This window comes from Narcine bancroftii, chromosome 3 (assembly GCF_036971445.1).
Source record: "Narcine bancroftii isolate sNarBan1 chromosome 3, sNarBan1.hap1, whole genome shotgun sequence".
NCBI classification, from domain to species: domain Eukaryota; kingdom Metazoa; phylum Chordata; class Chondrichthyes; order Torpediniformes; family Narcinidae; genus Narcine; species Narcine bancroftii.
In genome coordinates, this window is record NC_091471.1 from 333,156,587 (window position 1) to 333,174,900 (window position 18,314).

At 44.5% G+C, this 18,314-nt stretch overlaps 2 protein-coding genes across 2 annotated transcripts in view; one reads left to right on the forward strand and one right to left on the reverse strand.

Moving 5' to 3' along the window:
* The window catches only part of ddx41 (DEAD-box helicase 41), a 49,824-nt gene extending 31,684 nt beyond the window's left edge, over positions 1–18,140 (forward strand). Inside the window, exons 13-17 of the mRNA XM_069929339.1 lie at positions 3,978–4,074; positions 5,668–5,817; positions 13,398–13,469; positions 16,041–16,151; positions 17,295–18,140. Of these exons, the coding sequence (XP_069785440.1) occupies positions 3,978–4,074; positions 5,668–5,817; positions 13,398–13,469; positions 16,041–16,151; positions 17,295–17,431 (567 nt within the window). The 3' untranslated portion in view covers positions 17,432–18,140. The remainder of the gene's footprint in view (positions 1–3,977; positions 4,075–5,667; positions 5,818–13,397; positions 13,470–16,040; positions 16,152–17,294) is intronic.
* atp5pd (ATP synthase peripheral stalk subunit d) overlaps positions 1–18,314 on the reverse strand; it is a 414,254-nt gene that overhangs the window by 78,962 nt on the left and 316,978 nt on the right. The gene's annotated exons all lie outside the window — the stretch shown is intronic.

An 18,314-nucleotide genomic window follows, 5' to 3' on the forward strand; every position in this document is an offset into this window, starting at 1 on the left:
TAAAAAAACACAAAATGCTGGAGAAGCTCAGTCAGTCAAACAGTGTCCTTTATGTAGCAAAGGGAAAGATACTTAACCGATGTTTCAGGCTTGAGCCCTTCATCAAGGTGTGATAAAATGTTGGACACGGGGCATTTTTTTTAAACCTTGATGAAGGGCTCAAGCCCAAAACGTTGGTTATATATCTTTCCCTTTGGTACATAAAGGATGTAGGAGGGACAAAATTGAGTTGAGGTAAGGCAAGGTAAATGTCCTATATGCATTCGTCAGCACTTTACCTCTCTCACTGCCTTCAAAGATGGTCAGCGTGCACTCCAAAATGTCTCTGTTCCACAAGATCCTTTAGTGTTGCAGTATTTATTATATCATTTTGGATCTCCCGGAGTTTGCGCTGAAGATGGCTGCATGCGCGACGGAAGGCTTGTTTTTTCTCTGGACAGGACGGCTTTGTAAGGTGAGCCTGGTGGGCAGCTCGCTTCTTTGCCAGCAGCTCCTGGATTTCCTGGCTGTTTTCGTCAAACCAGTCCTTGTTTTTCCTGGAGGAGAAGCCCAGTACCTCTTCAGTGGATTGCAGTATGGTAGTCTTCAACTGATCCCAGAGGGTTTCAGGGGACGGGTCCGTGAGGCGGGTTGCAACGTCGAGCTTTGCTTTGAGGTTTGCCTGGAAGTTTCCTCTCGCTTCGTCTGACTGCAGTTTTCCAACATTGAACCTCTTTCTGGGGGCTTTATTGTTCCTGGGCTTTGGCTTGAAGTGAAGGTTGAGCTTGCAGCGAACCAGCCGGTGGTCAGTGTGGCATTCCGCGCTAGGCATGACCCTGGTGCCTCGCCAAACGAACACAGCTCAGCGCGGACATTGGCGACTTCAGGGGTTTCTACGAGGCTCTAAAGGCTGTGTACGGCCCCTCACCCCAAGTCCAAAGCCCGCTGCGCAGCTCAGACGGCAAAGTCCTCCTCAGCGACAAGATCTCCATCCTCAACCGATGGTCAGAACACTTCCAATCTCTTTTCAGTACCAACCGCTCAGTCCAAGATTCCGCCCTGCTCCAGCTCCCTCAACAGCCCCTAAGGCTAGAGCTGGATGAGGTTCCCACCCTGGATGAGACATATAAGGCAATCGAACAACTGAAAAGTGGCAAAGCAGCAGGTATGGATGGAATCCCCCCAGAAGTCTGGAAGGCTGGCGGCAAAACTCTGCATGCCAAACTGCATGAGTTTTTCAAGCTTTGTTGGGACCAAGGTAAACTGCCTCAGGATCTTCGTGATGCCACCATCATCACCCTGTACAAAAACAAAGACGAGAAATCAGACTGCTCAAACTACAGGGGAATCACGTTGCTCTCCATTGCAGGCAAAATCTTCGCTAGGATTCTACTAAATAGAATAATACCTAGTGTCGCTGAGAATATTCTCCCAGAATCACAGTGCGGCTTTCGCGCTAACAGAGGAACCACTGACATGGTCTTTGCCCTCAGACAGCTCCAAGAAAAGTGTAGAGAACAAAACAAAGGACTCTACATCACCTTTGTTGACCTCACCAAAGCCTTCGACACCGTGAGCAGGAAAGGGCTTTGGCAAATACTAGAGCGCATCGGATGTCCCCCAAAGTTCCTCAACATGATTATCCAACTGCACGAAAACCAACAAGGTCGGGTCAGATACAGCAATGAGCTCTCTGAACCCTTCTCCATTAACAATGGCGTGAAGCAAGGCTGTGTTCTCGCACCAACCCTCTTTTCAATCTTCTTCAGCATGATGCTGAACCAAGCCATGAAAGACCCCAACAATGAAGACGCTGTTTACATCCGGTACCGCACGGATGGCAGTCTCTTCAATCTGAGGCGCCTGCAAGCTCACACCAAGACACAAGAGAAACTTGTCCGTGAACTACTCTTTGCAGATGATGCCACTTTAGTTGCCCATTCAGAGCCAGCTCTTCAGCGCTTGACGTCCTGCTTTGCGGAAACTGCCAAAATGTTTGGCCTGGAAGTCAGCCTGAAGAAAACTGAGGTCCTCCATCAGCCAGCTCCCCACCATGACTACCAGCCCCCCCACATCTCCATCGGGCACACAAAACTCAAAACGGTCAACCAGTTTACCTATCTCGGCTGCACCATTTCATCAGATGCAAGGATCGACAATGAGATAGACAACAGACTCGCCAAGGCAAATAGCGCCTTTGGAAGACTACACAAAAGAGTCTGGAAAAACAACCAACTGAAAAACCTCACAAAGATAAGCGTATACAGAGCCGTTGTCATACCCACACTCCTGTTCGGCTCCGAATCATGGGTCCTCTACCGGCACCACCTACGGCTCCTAGAACGCTTCCACCAGCGTTGTCGCCGCTCCATCCTCAACATCCATTGGAGCGCTCACACCCCTAACGTCGAGGTACTCGAGATGGCAGAGGTCGACAGCATCGAGTCCACGCTGCTGAATATCCAGCTGCGCTGGATGGGTCACGTCTCCAGAATGGAGGACCATCGCCTTCCCAAGATCGTATTATATGGCGAGCTCTCCACTGGCCACCGTGACAGAGGTGCACCAAAGAAAAGGTACAAGGACTGCCTAAAGAAATCTCTTGGTGCCTGCCACATTGACCACCGCCAGTGGGCTGATAACGCCTCAAACCGTGCATCTTGGCGCCTCACAGTTTGGCGGGCAGCAGCCTCCTTTGAAGAAGACCGCAGAGCCCACCTCACTGACAAAAGGCAAAGGAGGAAAAACCCAACACCCAACCCCAACCCACCAATTTTCCCTTGCAACCGCTGCAATCGTGTCTGCCTGTCCCGCATCGGACTGGTCAGCCACAAACGAGCCTGCAGCTGACGTGGACTTTTTACCCCCTCCATAAATCTTCGTCCGCGAAGCCAAGCCAAAGAAAATAGATTTATTATATATTCCCTTGACGGGTTCTCTACAAACTCATTATCTCAAACTGCGAGATTGAATTCCATCTACCATTTTTTTTGTACACATGGGGCCTACAGTTTGTTCTGTAAATCTCTTCAAATCTTGACGATAATTATTTGGTAATGGGATGCTTTGTCCGATTAAAGGCACCATAAAGTGCACACAAATGTGTCCCTGTGCATGCACACACCTGGGTGGCACGGTTAGTGAAGTGGTCAGTGCAAAACTAGTACAGTGCCAGCGACCTGGGTTCTCGAAGGAGTTGTACGTTCTCCCCTTGTCTGCATGGGTTTCCTCTAAGTAACCTGGTTTCCTCCCACCTTTCAAAAAACATATGGAGGTTGTAGGTTAATTGGACTATTTTGGATGGCACAGGCTTGTGGGCTGGAAGGGCCTGTGATCGTGCTATTTGTCTAAATTTAATTTTTTAAAGAATTTGTGTGCTCCATGGCAAATGTGAATTTTTTCCCACTTGTATATGTGCATAGTTGTGGATGTCTAGTGTATGTATGCAAGTGTTCATGCACAATTGCATTTGGACTTCATAGGTTAACGCCATTATGTGCTCTTTAAGTTGTGTGTGCCTTCAAGCGCGAATGTACATGCACTTGCATTTGTGTGCTTGCGTGTTGTATTGGTGCTTATATGCAATACTGTGCATTTACGTTGCTTTCCTCGCGGGTCAATTAACGGGTATGTGTGTGTGTGTATATAGACATGTATGTGTTTGGCTTATTGCAGGTGTCTGTATTTTGTGCACTATTTATAGTGTGTGGGCACCTTGTGAAATGTGATGAAGCATTGTCTTCCAGAAGTGGATCCACCATCATTCAACCTGGCATGTGTATTCTTAAACAGGGGAGCCTGAAGATTTGGTCAAAATAACAAGGAATGTGAGGTGGTTCCATTTCTGCTTTTACTGATTGAAGGAACTGTGCCAAAAAACATTGGTCTACTTTCAAATCCTGAGGGATAGTGTCATGAAGAGAAAGCAGAACTCGCCTGAGGTGTCAGAAATTTCATACAGCATTGTTATCTTATGGATCTTCAATGTTCCTTTTCAGGTGCTGATATTTGCAGAGAAGAAAGCTGACGTGGATGCCATTCACGAGTACCTCCTTTTGAAGGGAGTGGAAGCTGTTGCCATACATGGAGGGAAAGGTGAGTCTTAGTCCTTATGTGGCAGCCCTCACATCTGAAATTGGCAAAATAATGCACGTGATCTGTAGCTCATTCAGCAAGGTGAGGAGGGGAGGGAAGAAGTGGGAGTCTTCATTCAAATAATGAAATCTTCTGGATTGCATCTCCTCACATTTTTCTGAATCGAAGTGCCCTTTTGCACCAACCTCATCCGATGTTATGCAAACTAGAACTTCCTTTACTCACTATATAGCCTACTTTGATTACATTGGACAATGAATATTTTTGCTTCCTGAACATTTTTGGGTGTATTTTATGGATTTTAGGCTGCTGATCACAAATTTTTAAAAAAAATTAGACATACAGCATGGTAACAGGCCATTTTGGCCCACAAGCCCATGCCATCCAATTTACTCACTTTACAATTTTGCAATCACGTACCTTTTTTTAGATATAACCAATATTTGTGATTTCCTGTCATATTTTAAGTTTACTAGTATATTGCCCACAAAGCAAGCTGTTTTGGTCAGTCCAAATATGCCTGGCCATTCACTCAGTGCAAGTGCTATGCAAATGTGGTCTTGAGGCATGGATGTGCTCAATGAGGATAGATGCAGACAGGCTATAAAAGCAGCTTGTGTCTGCAGATGCTGTGATATAGATTGAATGCACGTTGATACACACATTCTTCTGGCAATAGCAGAGTGAATGTACTTAACAATAGCATTTATTGTCTTCAGGAAGATTCAATACAGCAGAAATATCTCACCAATGTCACAACAGGTGCAATACATTCTTACATTTGTGCTGATATATGCTTAAGAAAGCCTGTGAACTCTACTTTGGTTGTAAAATTGGTGACCAAGACAAACCTTGGCCTCACATTTGTTGTGCAACATGCACTTAACCAGAGAGCTTGGCTCAGCATCATTATGCGATTAAATGAGCTAAATTCAATAAAAGATTATTTAATGTTTCTCCAACTTCCTACATGATACAGCAAATCTGAAATTGTCTGTATTCAGCTTGGTTGTTTATCATGATTCCCCAATTTATTTTAAGGGAGCAAACCTTTTGAGGAAAAAAATTGTTGTCCAGTCTTGTCAGCAAATGAATTAATTGTGACGATTTTGTCCTCCTTTACATGATGCTGGAGAGCAAAGGACCCAGTACTGAACCTTGCCATCACCAAAATCACGACACATAGATGCCCCTCCTTATCCATAAGGGGACCAGGGGACCTATTCTTTTTTTCGTGATCCTTTTGTTCTTAATATTAACTAAAATGTTCTTGGACAGAAGTAGTTCTGGAGTATGACAACTGTGGTGTCATTATTTAAGAAATTCAGATAACTGCAGACTTGCTAGTCTGACGTCAGTGGTTGAGAAACTACCTTATGCTCAGGGGTATTGGTGTCTCCCATACCAGACTGATGCAGTCGGTCAGCACGCTTTCCACCACACATCTATAGAAACTTACCAGGGTCCTTTGCCCCATACTATTAAAATCATGAGAAAAGTGTACGGCTGGTGTTGTGTACGTGATCTGACCCTGATAGCACTGGTTTATACCTACAATTCAAATGGATTTTTTCTTACCGTGATTCTTTCTAGACCAAGAGGAACGAACCAAGGCCATCGAGGCATTCCGAGAGGGGAATAAGGATGTGCTGGTGGCAACAGATGTAGCATCAAAAGGCTTGGACTTCCCAAATATTCAGCACGTGATAAACTATGATATGCCTGAGGAAATTGAGAATTACGGTAAGAAAGCCAATCGCATCTATTATATGGTGTGCAATTTTCCACATAGACTCCACTAGTGTAATCTGAGTCTGTGAGTACATTGTTTTCCACATAGACTCCACTAGTGTAATCTAAGTCTGTGAGTACATTGTTTTACACATGGACTCCACTAGTGTAATGTGAGTCTGTGAGTACATTGTTTTCGACATGGACCCCACTAGTGTAATCTAAGTCTGTGGGTACATTGTTTTCCACATAGACTCCACTAGTGTAATCTGTCTGTGAGTACATTGTTTTCCACATAGACTGCACTAGTGTAAGCTAAGTTTGTGAGTACATTGTCTTCGACATGGACTCCACTAGTGTAATCTAAGTCTGTGAGTACATTATTTTCCACATAGACTCCACTAGTGTAATCTGAGTCTGTGAGTACATTGTTTTCCACATGGACTCCACTAGTATAATCTGTCTGTCAGTACATTGTTTTCCACATAGTCTGAACTAGTGTAATCTAAGTCTGTGAGTACATTGTTTTCCACATAGACTCCACTAGTGTAATCTGAGTCTGTGAGTACATTGTTTTCCACATAGACTCCACTAGTGTAATCTAAGTCTGTGAGTACATTGTTTTCCACATAGACTCCACTAGTGTAATCTGAGTCTGTGAGCACATTGTTTTCCACATAGACTCCACTAGTGTAATCTAAGTCTGTGAGTACGTTGTTTTCCACATAGACTCCACTAGTGTAATCTAAGTCTGTGAGTACATTGTTTTCCACATAAACTCCACTAGTGTAATCTAAGTCTGTGAGTACATTGTTTTCCACATAGACTCCACTAGTGCAATCTGAGTCTGTGAGTACATTGTTTTCCACATAGACTCCACTAGTGTAATCTAAGTCTGTGAGTACACTGTTTTCCACATAGACTCCACTAGTGTAATCTGTCTGTGAGTACATTGTTTTCCACATAGACTCCATTAGTGTAATGTGAGTCTGTGAGTACATTGTTTTCCACATGGACTCCACTAGTGTAATCTGTCTGTGAGTACATTGTTTTCCACATAGACTCCATTAGTGTAATGTGAGTCTGTGAGTACATTGTTTTCCACATTGACTCCACTAGTGTAATCTGTCTGTGAGTACATTGTTTTCCACATAGACTCCATTAGTGTAATGTGAGTCTGTGAGTACATTGTTTTCCACATGGACTCCACTAGTGTAATCTGTCTGTGAGTACATTGTTTTCCACATGGACTCCACTAGTGTAATCTTAGTCTGTGAGTGCATTGTTTTCCACATTGACTCCACTAGTGTAATCTGAGTCTGTGAGTACATTGCTTTCCACATAAACTCCACTAGTGTAATTTGAGTCTGTGAGTACATTGTTTTCCACATGGACTCCACTAGTGTAATCTTAGTCTGTGAGTGCATTGTTTTCCACATAGTCTCCACTAGTGTAATTTGAGTCTGTGAGTACATTGTTTTCCACATAGACTCCATTAGTGTAATCTGTCTGTGAGTACATTGTTTTCCACATAGACTCCACTAGTGTAATTTGAGTCTGTGAGTACATTGTTTTCCACATGGACTCCACTAGTGTAATCTTAGTCTGTGAGTGCATTGTTTTCCACATTGACTCCACTAGTGTAATCTGAGTCTGTGAGTACATTGCTTTCCACATAAACTCCACTAGTGTAATTTGAGTCTGTGAGTACATTGTTTTCCACATGGACTCCACTAGTGTAATCTTAGTCTGTGAGTGCATTGTTTTCCACATAGTCTCCACTAGTGTAATTTGAGTCTGTGAGTACATTGTTTTCCACATAGACTCCATTAGTGTAATCTGTCTGTGAGTACATTGTTTTCCACATAGACCCCACTAGTGTAATCTAAGTCTGTGCGTACATTGTTTTCCACATAGTCTCCACTAGTGTAATTTGAGTCTGTGAGTACATTGTTTTCCACATGGACTCCACTAGTGTAATCTTAGTCTGTGAGTGCATTGTTTTCCACATTGACTCCACTAGTGTAATCTGAGTCTGTGAGTACATTGCTTTCCACATAAACTCCACTAGTGTAATCTAAGTCTGTGAGTACATTGTTTTCCACATAGACTCCACTAGTGTAATCTAAGTCTGTGAGTACATTGTTTTCCACATAGACTCCACTCTTGTAATCTAAGTCTGTGAGTACATTGTTTTGTACTAAATCAAAGCAGACTTACATTAATAAGAAAGTAACTATTTATTAATGGGCGACACGGTTAGCGCAGCAGTGACTGCGTCAGCGATGGGGACAGGGTTTCAAATCCCGATCCGTCTGCAAGGAATTTGTATGCTCTCCCCGTGTCTGTGTGGGTTTTCCCCGAGGGCTCCGGTTTCCTCCCACCCTTCAAAATGCACCAGCGGTTGTAAATCAATTGGGTGTAATTGAGCGGCATGAGCTCGTGGCTTGTTACCAATTAAAAAATATATTTATCTGATGTGTGAAAGCTCGAGGGGTTCCAAATCAAAACATTAACCATTCCCGCACCCCCAGCCCCACTGAAACTGCTCAACCCACTGAATTCATCTGGTAGAGTGTTTTTAACTCAAGATTCCAGGGTCTGCAGCAATCTCTCATGACTTCAGTCTTCTCTTTGTAAAAGCACCGACATGGCTAGTTCAGGCCAGGGTAATAAATTAATTAAGAAGAGGATTGAGAGCAGGTTTTGTAGATAATGGATAGGTAGCTGAGACCCATTGCATGCAATTTGAGTTGAAACCTCAAGTCAGCTTGAATGCCTCTGAATGACTGTTCACACTTCGAATTTCAGAACCTGAGGGCCGGTGGGAGGAGTGCCAGGAGGTTGAAAGTCTGCATCATACACTCCAGGAGGTGACCATCCTGCAGTCATCTTGAGTCTAAATCAAGATTAGCAGTTAGTGTGGTGGTTAGCACAACGCTGCTGCAATGCCAGTGATTGGGACTGGGGTTCAAATCCCACGCTGTCTGTAAGGAGTTGATACGATCTCCGTGTATCTGTGTAGGTTTCTCTCCGGAGGCTCCAATTTCCTCCCACCATTCAAAATATACTGGGGTTGTAGATCAATTGGGTGACATAGGCTCATGGGTGGAAATGGCATATTACCATGATGTATGTCTAAATTAAGCCAGCAAGTGTTTAAAAGAAAAAGGGCAAGAAGAATTTTCAGGGTGGTTGCCTTGGGTGGTATTAGATGTGGGTGGAGGTGAAGAAGGGATGAGTTGTCCTGAACATGGCAATATGTGGCAAAGGACTGCCCAGGTGAGCAGTGAAGTCACAGTCAGGTACCCAGTCAGGCTTTCCTGAAACTGTTACAGTCTGAAATTCATGGGGTCCAGAGCAAAGGGTGCAGAAAATTCTCAAAGGCTGATTGTAAAAAGAAAATGGGAGAAGCAAATGAGGAGATGGAGAAAAGGCAGTGTTCCCTGTAGATGTTCTCGATGGTGGGGAGGGTTTTGCCTGTGATGTCCTGAGCTGTGTCCACTACCTTTTGGAGGGCTTTACATTCTGGGGTATTGGTGTCCCCATACCAGTCCGTGATGCAGCCAGTCAGCACACTTTCCACCACACGTCTGGAGAAATTTGCTAGGGTTCCCGATGTCGAACCTCTGCAAACTCCTGAGAAGTAGAGGTGCTGACTTTCAGACGACATCATCTCTGTTCCACTGCTCTGCAACCTCCTTGTAAACTTGCTCCTCTCGATCATTTCCACTGGTCAGTGGTTTCACAATAAGCTCAAGGTCAGGATTATACCTCGACTCTTGGTTCTCTTCTTTTCCTGAACAGCAGGTATTTTTAGTCCTTATCCTGCTCTTATTTTTTTTCCAAAAAAAGGCAAGAGTCCAATCATCCCAAGTGGCTGTTGTACAACATGCATCCCTTTACTTTCAGGTCATTCCTTTCACCCTGTGAGTGGAAAAGCAAATTGTGCAGAGATGCAGTGTTTGCAGAGAGATGTAGGTGGAGTGAATGGGCAAGGATCTGGCAGATGGAGTATAATGTCAGTAAATGCAAGATAATCCACTTTGGAAGGAAACCTAGATCAGATTATTACTCAAATGGTGAACGATTGCAGCATGCTATTGTGCAGAGAGATCTGGGAGTGTGTCTGCAAAAATCGCCAAGGTTGGTTTGCAGGTACTGTACAAAAATAATTTAGAACGCAAGTGAAATGTTGGCCTTCATTGCTAGAAGAATTGAACTTAAGAACAGGGAGGTTCTACTGCAACTGTACAGGGCACTGGTGAGGCCACACCTGGAATATTGCGTGCAGTTCTGGTCTCCTCACTGGAGAACAGGCTTCGGAGGCAGTGGAGAGGAGGTTCCCCAGGTTGATTCTGGAGATGAGGAGAGATTGAATGCCAAGGTCTGTAATTCAGAATGAGATGGGACCTTGTAGGAATGCAAGATTATGAAAAGGATAAATAAGGTAGAGGCTGGAAAGTTGTTTCAATTGGTAGGTGAGACTAAGACTAGCAGACGTTGCCTCAAAAATCATGGGATTATATGCAGGGATGGAGAACGGGAGGAACTGCTTTTCCCAAAGAGTGGTGAATCTCTGGAATTCTCTGCTCAGGGAAACAGTGGAGGCTACCTTGTTGAATAATGCAGGTAGATATTTTGCAAAGAAAGGGAATTAAGGGTGATGGGGAAACAACCAGGAGGTGAAGCCGAGTCTGCGGCAAGAACAGCCATGGTCTTACTGAATGTCAGAGCAAGCTCGACAGGCTGGTTGGCTGACTCCAACCCCTAGTTTTCCTGTTATGCTCCCTCGTTGTTACGTGCTGCACTTCGTTGCCCAGACCCATGTTCAGCAATGATTCCTTCCTGTTGAGCAGGAGAGGAAGGGGATTTTCCTGATCACTCTTCTCCCATTTTGCCCATAATATTATCACGACCAGTCTAGAGTTCAGATTTATTGTCATAGTACATACATTCATACATACATGACATCACATACAACACTGAGATTCTTTTTCTGCCACTGAGCCAGAATTACCACTTATTGGTAGTGCAGAAAAAAACTCTACCCAGCGTGAACATGTAAATAGATAAAAACTGTAAACAGATCATGACTATAAACAAACTGTGCAATACAGAGAGAATAAAAGAAAATCAATAAAGTGCACAAGTAAGAGTCCCTGATTGAGTTTGTCGTCGAGGAGTCTGATGGTGGAGGGGTAGCAGCTGTTCCTGAACCTAGTGGTGCGAGTCTTGTGGCACCTACACCTCTTTCCTGATGGCAGCAGCGAGAACCGAGCGTGTGCTGGGTGGTGTGGATCCTCGATAAAAATGGGAGATACAAATGGCAGGAAACAAAATGGAATCCAAAACCCTTCTCTTCATATACAAACAGTCAACAGTTAATAAAAGAGATGAAGGTGATCAGGGGCCACAAAGGAGAACTACTCACGAGGGCAAAGGCCATTGCTGAGTTACTAGATGAGTATTCACCAGCGAAGATCCTGCTGGAGTTTCAGCAGAAGGAGATGTAATTGAGATGGTGGACAGGCTAACAATTGGTAAGACGAGACAGATGGGTATCCCGTTTGGGATGCAGATGTATTGGTAATAATCTGCTAGTGGATCCTGGAGAATTCATCAAAATACAGGTACACAATCCTTTATCCGAACATCAAAAATGCGGAAAGCTCCAAAATCCGGAAAATGGGGAGAGAGACCGGCAGCGCGAGTCGGGAGGGCGAGTGTAGCATGAGTTGGGTGGGCGAGGTGGGGAGATTGGCAGTGCCAGGGGTGGGCGAGGGGGGGGGGGGAGACCGGCAGTGCAAGTCGGGCAGGCGAGGTGGGGGGGGAGACCGGCAGCGTGACTGGAAGGGGGTGGGGGTGGATATGGCAGCACAATTTGGGTGGGCTTAAATCTGGCTTTCTGAAAACCTGAAAAATCTGAAATTCGGAACACACTGTTCCCCAAGGGTTCCGGATAAAGTATTGTGAACCTGTAATTATAGAGCAACCAGTCAGTGCAGGCAGTAGGGAAACTTTGGGAACTAGACAAGTGTGAATTTGTTAGTGGAAGCCAGCATGGATTTATTACTAATTCGACAACAGAGCATCATTGAGAGAAATTAACTTGATGTGATGTACAAGGATTTCCCAAAGGCATTTTACAGTGAGATTGAAGACTCTGGAATAAGATCTGCAGTCATGCAAGTAGAGAATTGGCTTCATTTTTGAATATTCCCCCCACTCACATACTCCCTTAAGCAATGGGATGCCATAGGAGCTCTGTGGTTAGTAAGGAATTACTTAAGGTTATAAGTGAGTGGAAAGAAAAAGATTGAGAACCACTGACTTTAAACCCTTGCACATCCAGATCTTAATTTTACTGTAAAGGTCACAATTTCCAAATTTAAAATTGAGATAAAGCTAGAGGAACCTTGGAGAGAATAGTAATATGCTTCAGAGATATAAATATGCTGGTGGACTGAGCAGAGAGATGCCAAGCTAATATTTGCAGCCAAAAATTATGAAGTATTACAGTTCAAACTTAGAATCATGACTTGTTCAATAAATCCTGAAGCTCAGTGTTTTGTGGCAGGATCAAATAGTGCAAACATTCACATTATAACCTTCTTACCATCCCACCCTCCCCCCCCAAGAACACCATGTTGCTGTCTTCCAGCTGTTCCCTCTCCTTTTCTCTGAAGATCTTCCCAACATATCCACCAGCTTCAGTCGCCCAATTGCACCTCCGCCTCCCCAAGATCGAGAAGTAGGACTGCTCCAAAGGACCAGTCATTTCACCATTGAGCCCCTTCACCATTTTCATCGTGGTCGTCCAGTCCCTCTGCATTTCTGGATTGCACTCCTTCGAGATGCAGTTGTAAGAAAAAAAACTATCCTTCCTACTTTGTCCTCATTTGAGAGAAGCCCCACAGGAAAAAGTTTGCATACTTCCTGACTCTTTCTGCCCTTTCTGATGGCCACCTCCTCATGGTTCTTAGCTCTGTGGCTACATGGTAGCCGCTCCTGGAATTTTCTCTTTCCCCTTATTTCCCACCCCTTGACCCTGCACCACCTCCAAGGGTGAAACTCCTGTCGCAGTAGTGATGATGGCTCTTTAAACATTGCCCAGACTGCAGGAAGTATCCTGAAGTTCCATGATGCCGGTGCGAGCATCGTGGTCCAAGAAATCACATCTATTCATTTTTAGACGCACGTATTCATGTCCTATCCCATTTTGACTTTCCCATTCTAGTTTAAGCCCTTGGTCCTTCTTCCTCACCAACAAGCTCCCTTAGTTTCGACATTGCAGCGTGGCTTTACAAGAAAGTCTGCAGTCCCTGGGGGACGAGTGCAACACACGCAAACGTGCTGCTGGAGAAACTCGGCAGGTCGCACGGTACCCATATGAAGTAAAGAGTGACCAACGTTTTCATTGAGTGTGAAACATTGGTTCCTGTGGATACTGTGTGACCTGCTGAGCTCCTCCAGCACGTTGGTGTATTGCACACCAGCATAGGTTTTCTTTATTTCACAAGCACACATTCAGCTGTTGCGTGTCCACTCTGTTAACTGGAACCGAATCTAATCACTCTCCCAATATTTAGTTCACAGAATTGGGCGTACAGGTCGATCAGGGAAAACAGGAATTGCAACCACTTTCATCAACAAAGCTTGTGGTAAGTGGTGATACTGGCTTTCAATCCCCTACAGAAATCGGGACACGGAGTTAGCAATCCGAGGCACCGCCAACTGGGGCCTCTCTTCTGTTCTGGGTCCACACCTGAATGGCTCTGGACCGACAAGGCTTGCATGGTGCAGCGAGTGGCAATGGGCGGACGCAGCACTCTTGACACCACGAACCATTCGACTGTTTCCGTGAGAAGTCCAAGTGTACACTGTATTTCAATCACTTAATTCAATTAATCGGCATCCACCAGGAAGAACTGAGTGAACTGAGCTTGGAAAGTGATGGAAGGAGTATTGGATTCAGTCCGCAGCTCAGAGTAGCAAACAGTAGTATTTTTGTTTGTTTATTGCCCCTCAGCTTTACCTTGCAGAGGCTGTTCATCAGCTTTCTGGCACCGCCTACCTCTTCTCTGGTGTCATACCCCCATCACAGAACCTCAGTTCATGGCTCTCAGATGATCACTTCTTCTGGGAGATCCTCCCAAGGTGGTCTCTGACCTCCAGTTCCCAACCAAGTCGTTGCCACCATGGATGTCCAGTGCCTCTGCACACACGTTCGCCCTTCCAAGGGTTCTTTAAATAGAGGACCTTCAGACCCCTTCTGCCATCATCTACTTGTCTGGTTGTTCTCACGTGGAACAGCTCCCCTTGACTTCCACAAACTCCAAACAAAAGATCTGTACAGATCCCAGCAATACCAGCCAGTGGAACAGTCCTGGCTTTACTCCTACTCTGGGTCTCTCCCCAACTCATTTTCTAGTTCCCTATGCACAGAATTTCTTGCTCGTCCCCAGAAGACACAAGTCTCATCATCTCTGCTGCAATCTCCAACATGCTGTAACTTCACTGACGATGTTGGCCCTTCCCTTTGATGAGCTCTCCTCCATAGTAGGTGGTTTTTACATTTTAAAAAAATTTTTCACACTATGAACCATATCAGTCAAAATACACACAAACATTTCCCTCTTGAATATGCACAGTGGCATTTTCTCCCCTTTTCCCCCCCCCCATCTTCCCTCCCTCCTTCCCACCCCCCCTCCCCACCCACTAAACTTTCAACATATACAATACACTAAACCCATTAAACAATGTCATCACACAATGAAAATAAACAAGAAAATTGTGTCATCTACTTTTACACACTGGGTCAGTTCATTTCATCTTCTTTTCATTCTATCATTTTAGGGGGTGGAGGTCCGCGGTAGGCCCTCTCTGTTGTGTTCCATGTACAGTTCCCAAATTTGTTCGAATACTGTGACTTTATTTTTTAAATTATATGTTATTTTTTCCAATGGAATACATTTATTCATTTCCATGCACCATTGGTGTACTCTCAGGCTTCTTCTGATTTCCAAGTTGACATTATACATTTTTTTTGCTACAGCTAAGGCGATCATAATAAATCTTTTTTGTGCTTCATCCAGTTTGAGGCCTAATTCTTTACTTCTTGTATTACTTAGAAGAAAGATCTCTGGATTTTTTTGGTATGTTGCTTTTTGTGATTTGAATTTTGTGATCTGATTTAGATCTTCCCAAAACGTTTCCACTTTCTCACATGCCCAAATTGCATGTACTGTTGTTCCCGTTTCCTTCTTACAGCGAAAACATCTATCTGATACTGTTGGGTCCCATTTTTAAAAACTTTTGGGGGGGTGATATATATCCTATGTAACCAATTATATTGTATCATGCGTTACCTCATGTTTATTATATTTTTCTTAGTTCCAGAGCATAACTTTTCCCATATTTCATTTTTTATCTTTATGTTTAAATCTTTTTCCCACTTTTGTTTGCTTTTATAGCTTATTTTATCATTTTCCTTCTCTTGCAGCTTGATGTACATGTTCATTATAAATCTTTTCATTATCGTTGTTTCTGTAATCACATATTCAAAACTGCTTCCATCTGGTAATCTCAATCTGCTTCCCAATTTGTCCTTTAAATAGGTTTTCAATTGGTGGTACGCAAACATTGTACCGTGAGTTAATCCATATTTGTACTTCATTTGTTCAAATGTTAATAAATTATTTCATAGCAGGTGGGTTGACGACCAACATCCATCAAAACCACAAGCTCTCACAACTGTCTTGACCACGCTATCTCCCTCCCTACCTCCTGTTCTGCTCCATTCTCCCCATTATTCCAGCTCAGTTGTATCTGGACTAATGGTGATACTTACACCAGTGCTTCCGAGATGTCTTCTGGACAATGGCTTCGTAGAGCGCTCGCCTGCACAGGCTTCCCTTCCCGAGTTCTGCTGTCTATATTGCCTTATAAATATGGTGAGCATCATTGACTGTGCTGCACTAAGGAGGATTACCATTCCTCAGGGAGCATGGTGAATGGCTCTGGACAGTAATACACGTTAAAACATAGTTTGTTCCATTTTCCAGATGGCCCCCCTGTGTGTAAAGCATGAGTAATACGTTCTTTCAGTGGATAGCTTTTCTCTCGCTGACGCTGCTTGGGCTACTTTCCTCCAGATTAGAGCAGCTGCTGTCCCTCGGGTGACTTGCGGTGCATTTAGTTGGTATGATTGCTGGTGTGTACTTCCCTTGCAGACGAGTCAGTCCTGATGGATCTCAAGGCCCTGTTACTGGAGGCAAAGCAGAAGGTCCCTCCTGTTCTGCAGGTGCTTCAAACCGGTGACGAAACCATGCTGGATATTGGAGGTACGTTGGCTTGTCACATGCACGGAGCAGTTTGGCTCACCTCTCCATTTAAGGCCTGGCCGCACTGCATCTGTCAGAGAGGGTTGAGAATTTCCGCCCAAACCCAGCATCAGAGAGGTCAAGCTTCGGCTGGTTTATATCGAACTGCCCTGAAATCAGTTCCAGTTGCACAGGACATGATGACCAAACACAGAACTCCTCAGTGCTGGGACCCTTGTGGTTTGTCATCTCCATCAGTGGTCTGGATGATCACGTGGTAAATTGGAACAGCAAGTTAGCAGATGACACTGAGATTGGAGGCGTTGTGGGCGGCGTGGAAAGTTTTCAAAGCTTGCAGAGGGACCAGCTGGAAAAATGGCAGATGGAATTGAATGCAGACAAGGGTGAGGTGTTGCATTTGGGAAGGACTAACCATGATAGGACACTGAAAGTGGCGTCAAAACAGTGGGTTATGTTGTAAAGTGAGCTTTTGGCAATTTAGCCTTCATAAATCAAAGTAGTGATTTATGAAGTTGGGATGTTATGTTGAAGTGGTATAAGACATTGGTGAGGCTAAATTTGGAGAACTGTGTGCAGTTTTGATCACTGAACTAGATATCAATAAGAGGGAAAGAGTGCAAAGAAGATTTACTAGGATGTTACCCGGACTTTAGGAACTGAGTTACAGGGAAAGGTTAAACAGGTTAGGACTTTATTCCCTGGAGCATAGAAGAACGAGGGGAGATTTAGGCTTTTTCCACTGAGGGTAGGTGAGATACAAACCAGATAACATGGGTTAAGAGTGAAAGGGGAAAAGTTTAGGGGGAGCTTCTTAACACACAGAGAGTGATGGGGGTGTGGAACGAGCTTCCAGCTGAAGTGGTGAATGCGGGCTCAATTTGAACATTTAAGAAGAATTAGGACAGGTACATGGATGGGAGAGGCAGAGAGGGGTAGGGGCTGGGTGCAGGTCAGTGGGACTAGGTTAAAAAAAATGGTTTGGTACAGGTTAGAAGGGCCGAAGGGGCCTGTTTCTGTGCTGTGATGTTGTATGGTTCTAATTTGAGGAGATGCCTGAAGTAGGCATTCCCATGAAAGGCTCAGTGGTGTACTGTACAAGCTCGGGCTGTCAGTCCTTGCATTTAATTGTGCTTCTTTGTGCAGGTGAGAGAGGCTGCACCTTCTGTGGTGGCTTGGGCCATCGCATCACAGACTGCCCAAAACTGGAGGCCATGCAGACGAAGCAGGTCAGCAACATCGGCCGCAAGGACTACCTGGCTCACAGCTCGATGGACTTCTAAGCTCCGGTGCAGCCGGCGGCTCCAGAGTTGTTTCCGGAGACTGGGACCCTCTGGACCACGTTCTGTCATTCCCACCCCAGCTGGAAGCTGATTTCCCTGCAGGAGGTAAAAGGAACAGAGCAGTCTGGTCCGACCGAGACCACTGGTGACCATTTGATCAACAGCTGTCTGGGGTAAATGGGGAATGAATGCCCTTGTGCAATCCTCAGCAGCTTGGTGGGTGTTTTGGAATTGGTAATCACCTGATTATAAATGTACATATATGAACAGGAACACTGTTTTTAAATAACCTGCTCATCCCACTCACAGTGCAAGGGGTGAACTTGCTGACCTCTCCAGGATTATCATGGAGTACAGTCCCAACCCTGGCTGCTGCCTTTCATTGCCTTCAGCATCCTGGTGTCCAATCAGGTGGGGAAGATCTCTGCTACGGCAAGCCCACTGAACCAAGCTCCCTTCCACTGTTTCAGCGTTCACCTCAGCCCCCCTCTTTGTGTCTCTCTTGGGGCTTGGAAGGCGAGATGAGAGATTTTTTTTTACCTTCATTGACCTGCTGAATTTTTCCAGCATTGTGTTTTTACTTGAGATGATGGATGTTGTCCTGTAAATTGTACAATGTATATACGCACCAAAATTCTTACTGCTGCAGCCGATCAGGTATTTTGTAAAAAAGAATCTATAGTAATATGCTTAATTGAATTAAAAGAAAGCAATGAAATACAAAAAACTAGATAATAAATATTCACATTAATTATTCTCAATAAAAATAAGTGAGAAAAATGTGGGGATTATCCGGCAGCGAAATTCTCAGCAATTGTTACAGTAGGTTATCAGGTGAAGGGTTTTCCCCAGCAGCTCCGGTTTCCTCCCACCCTTCAAAAAC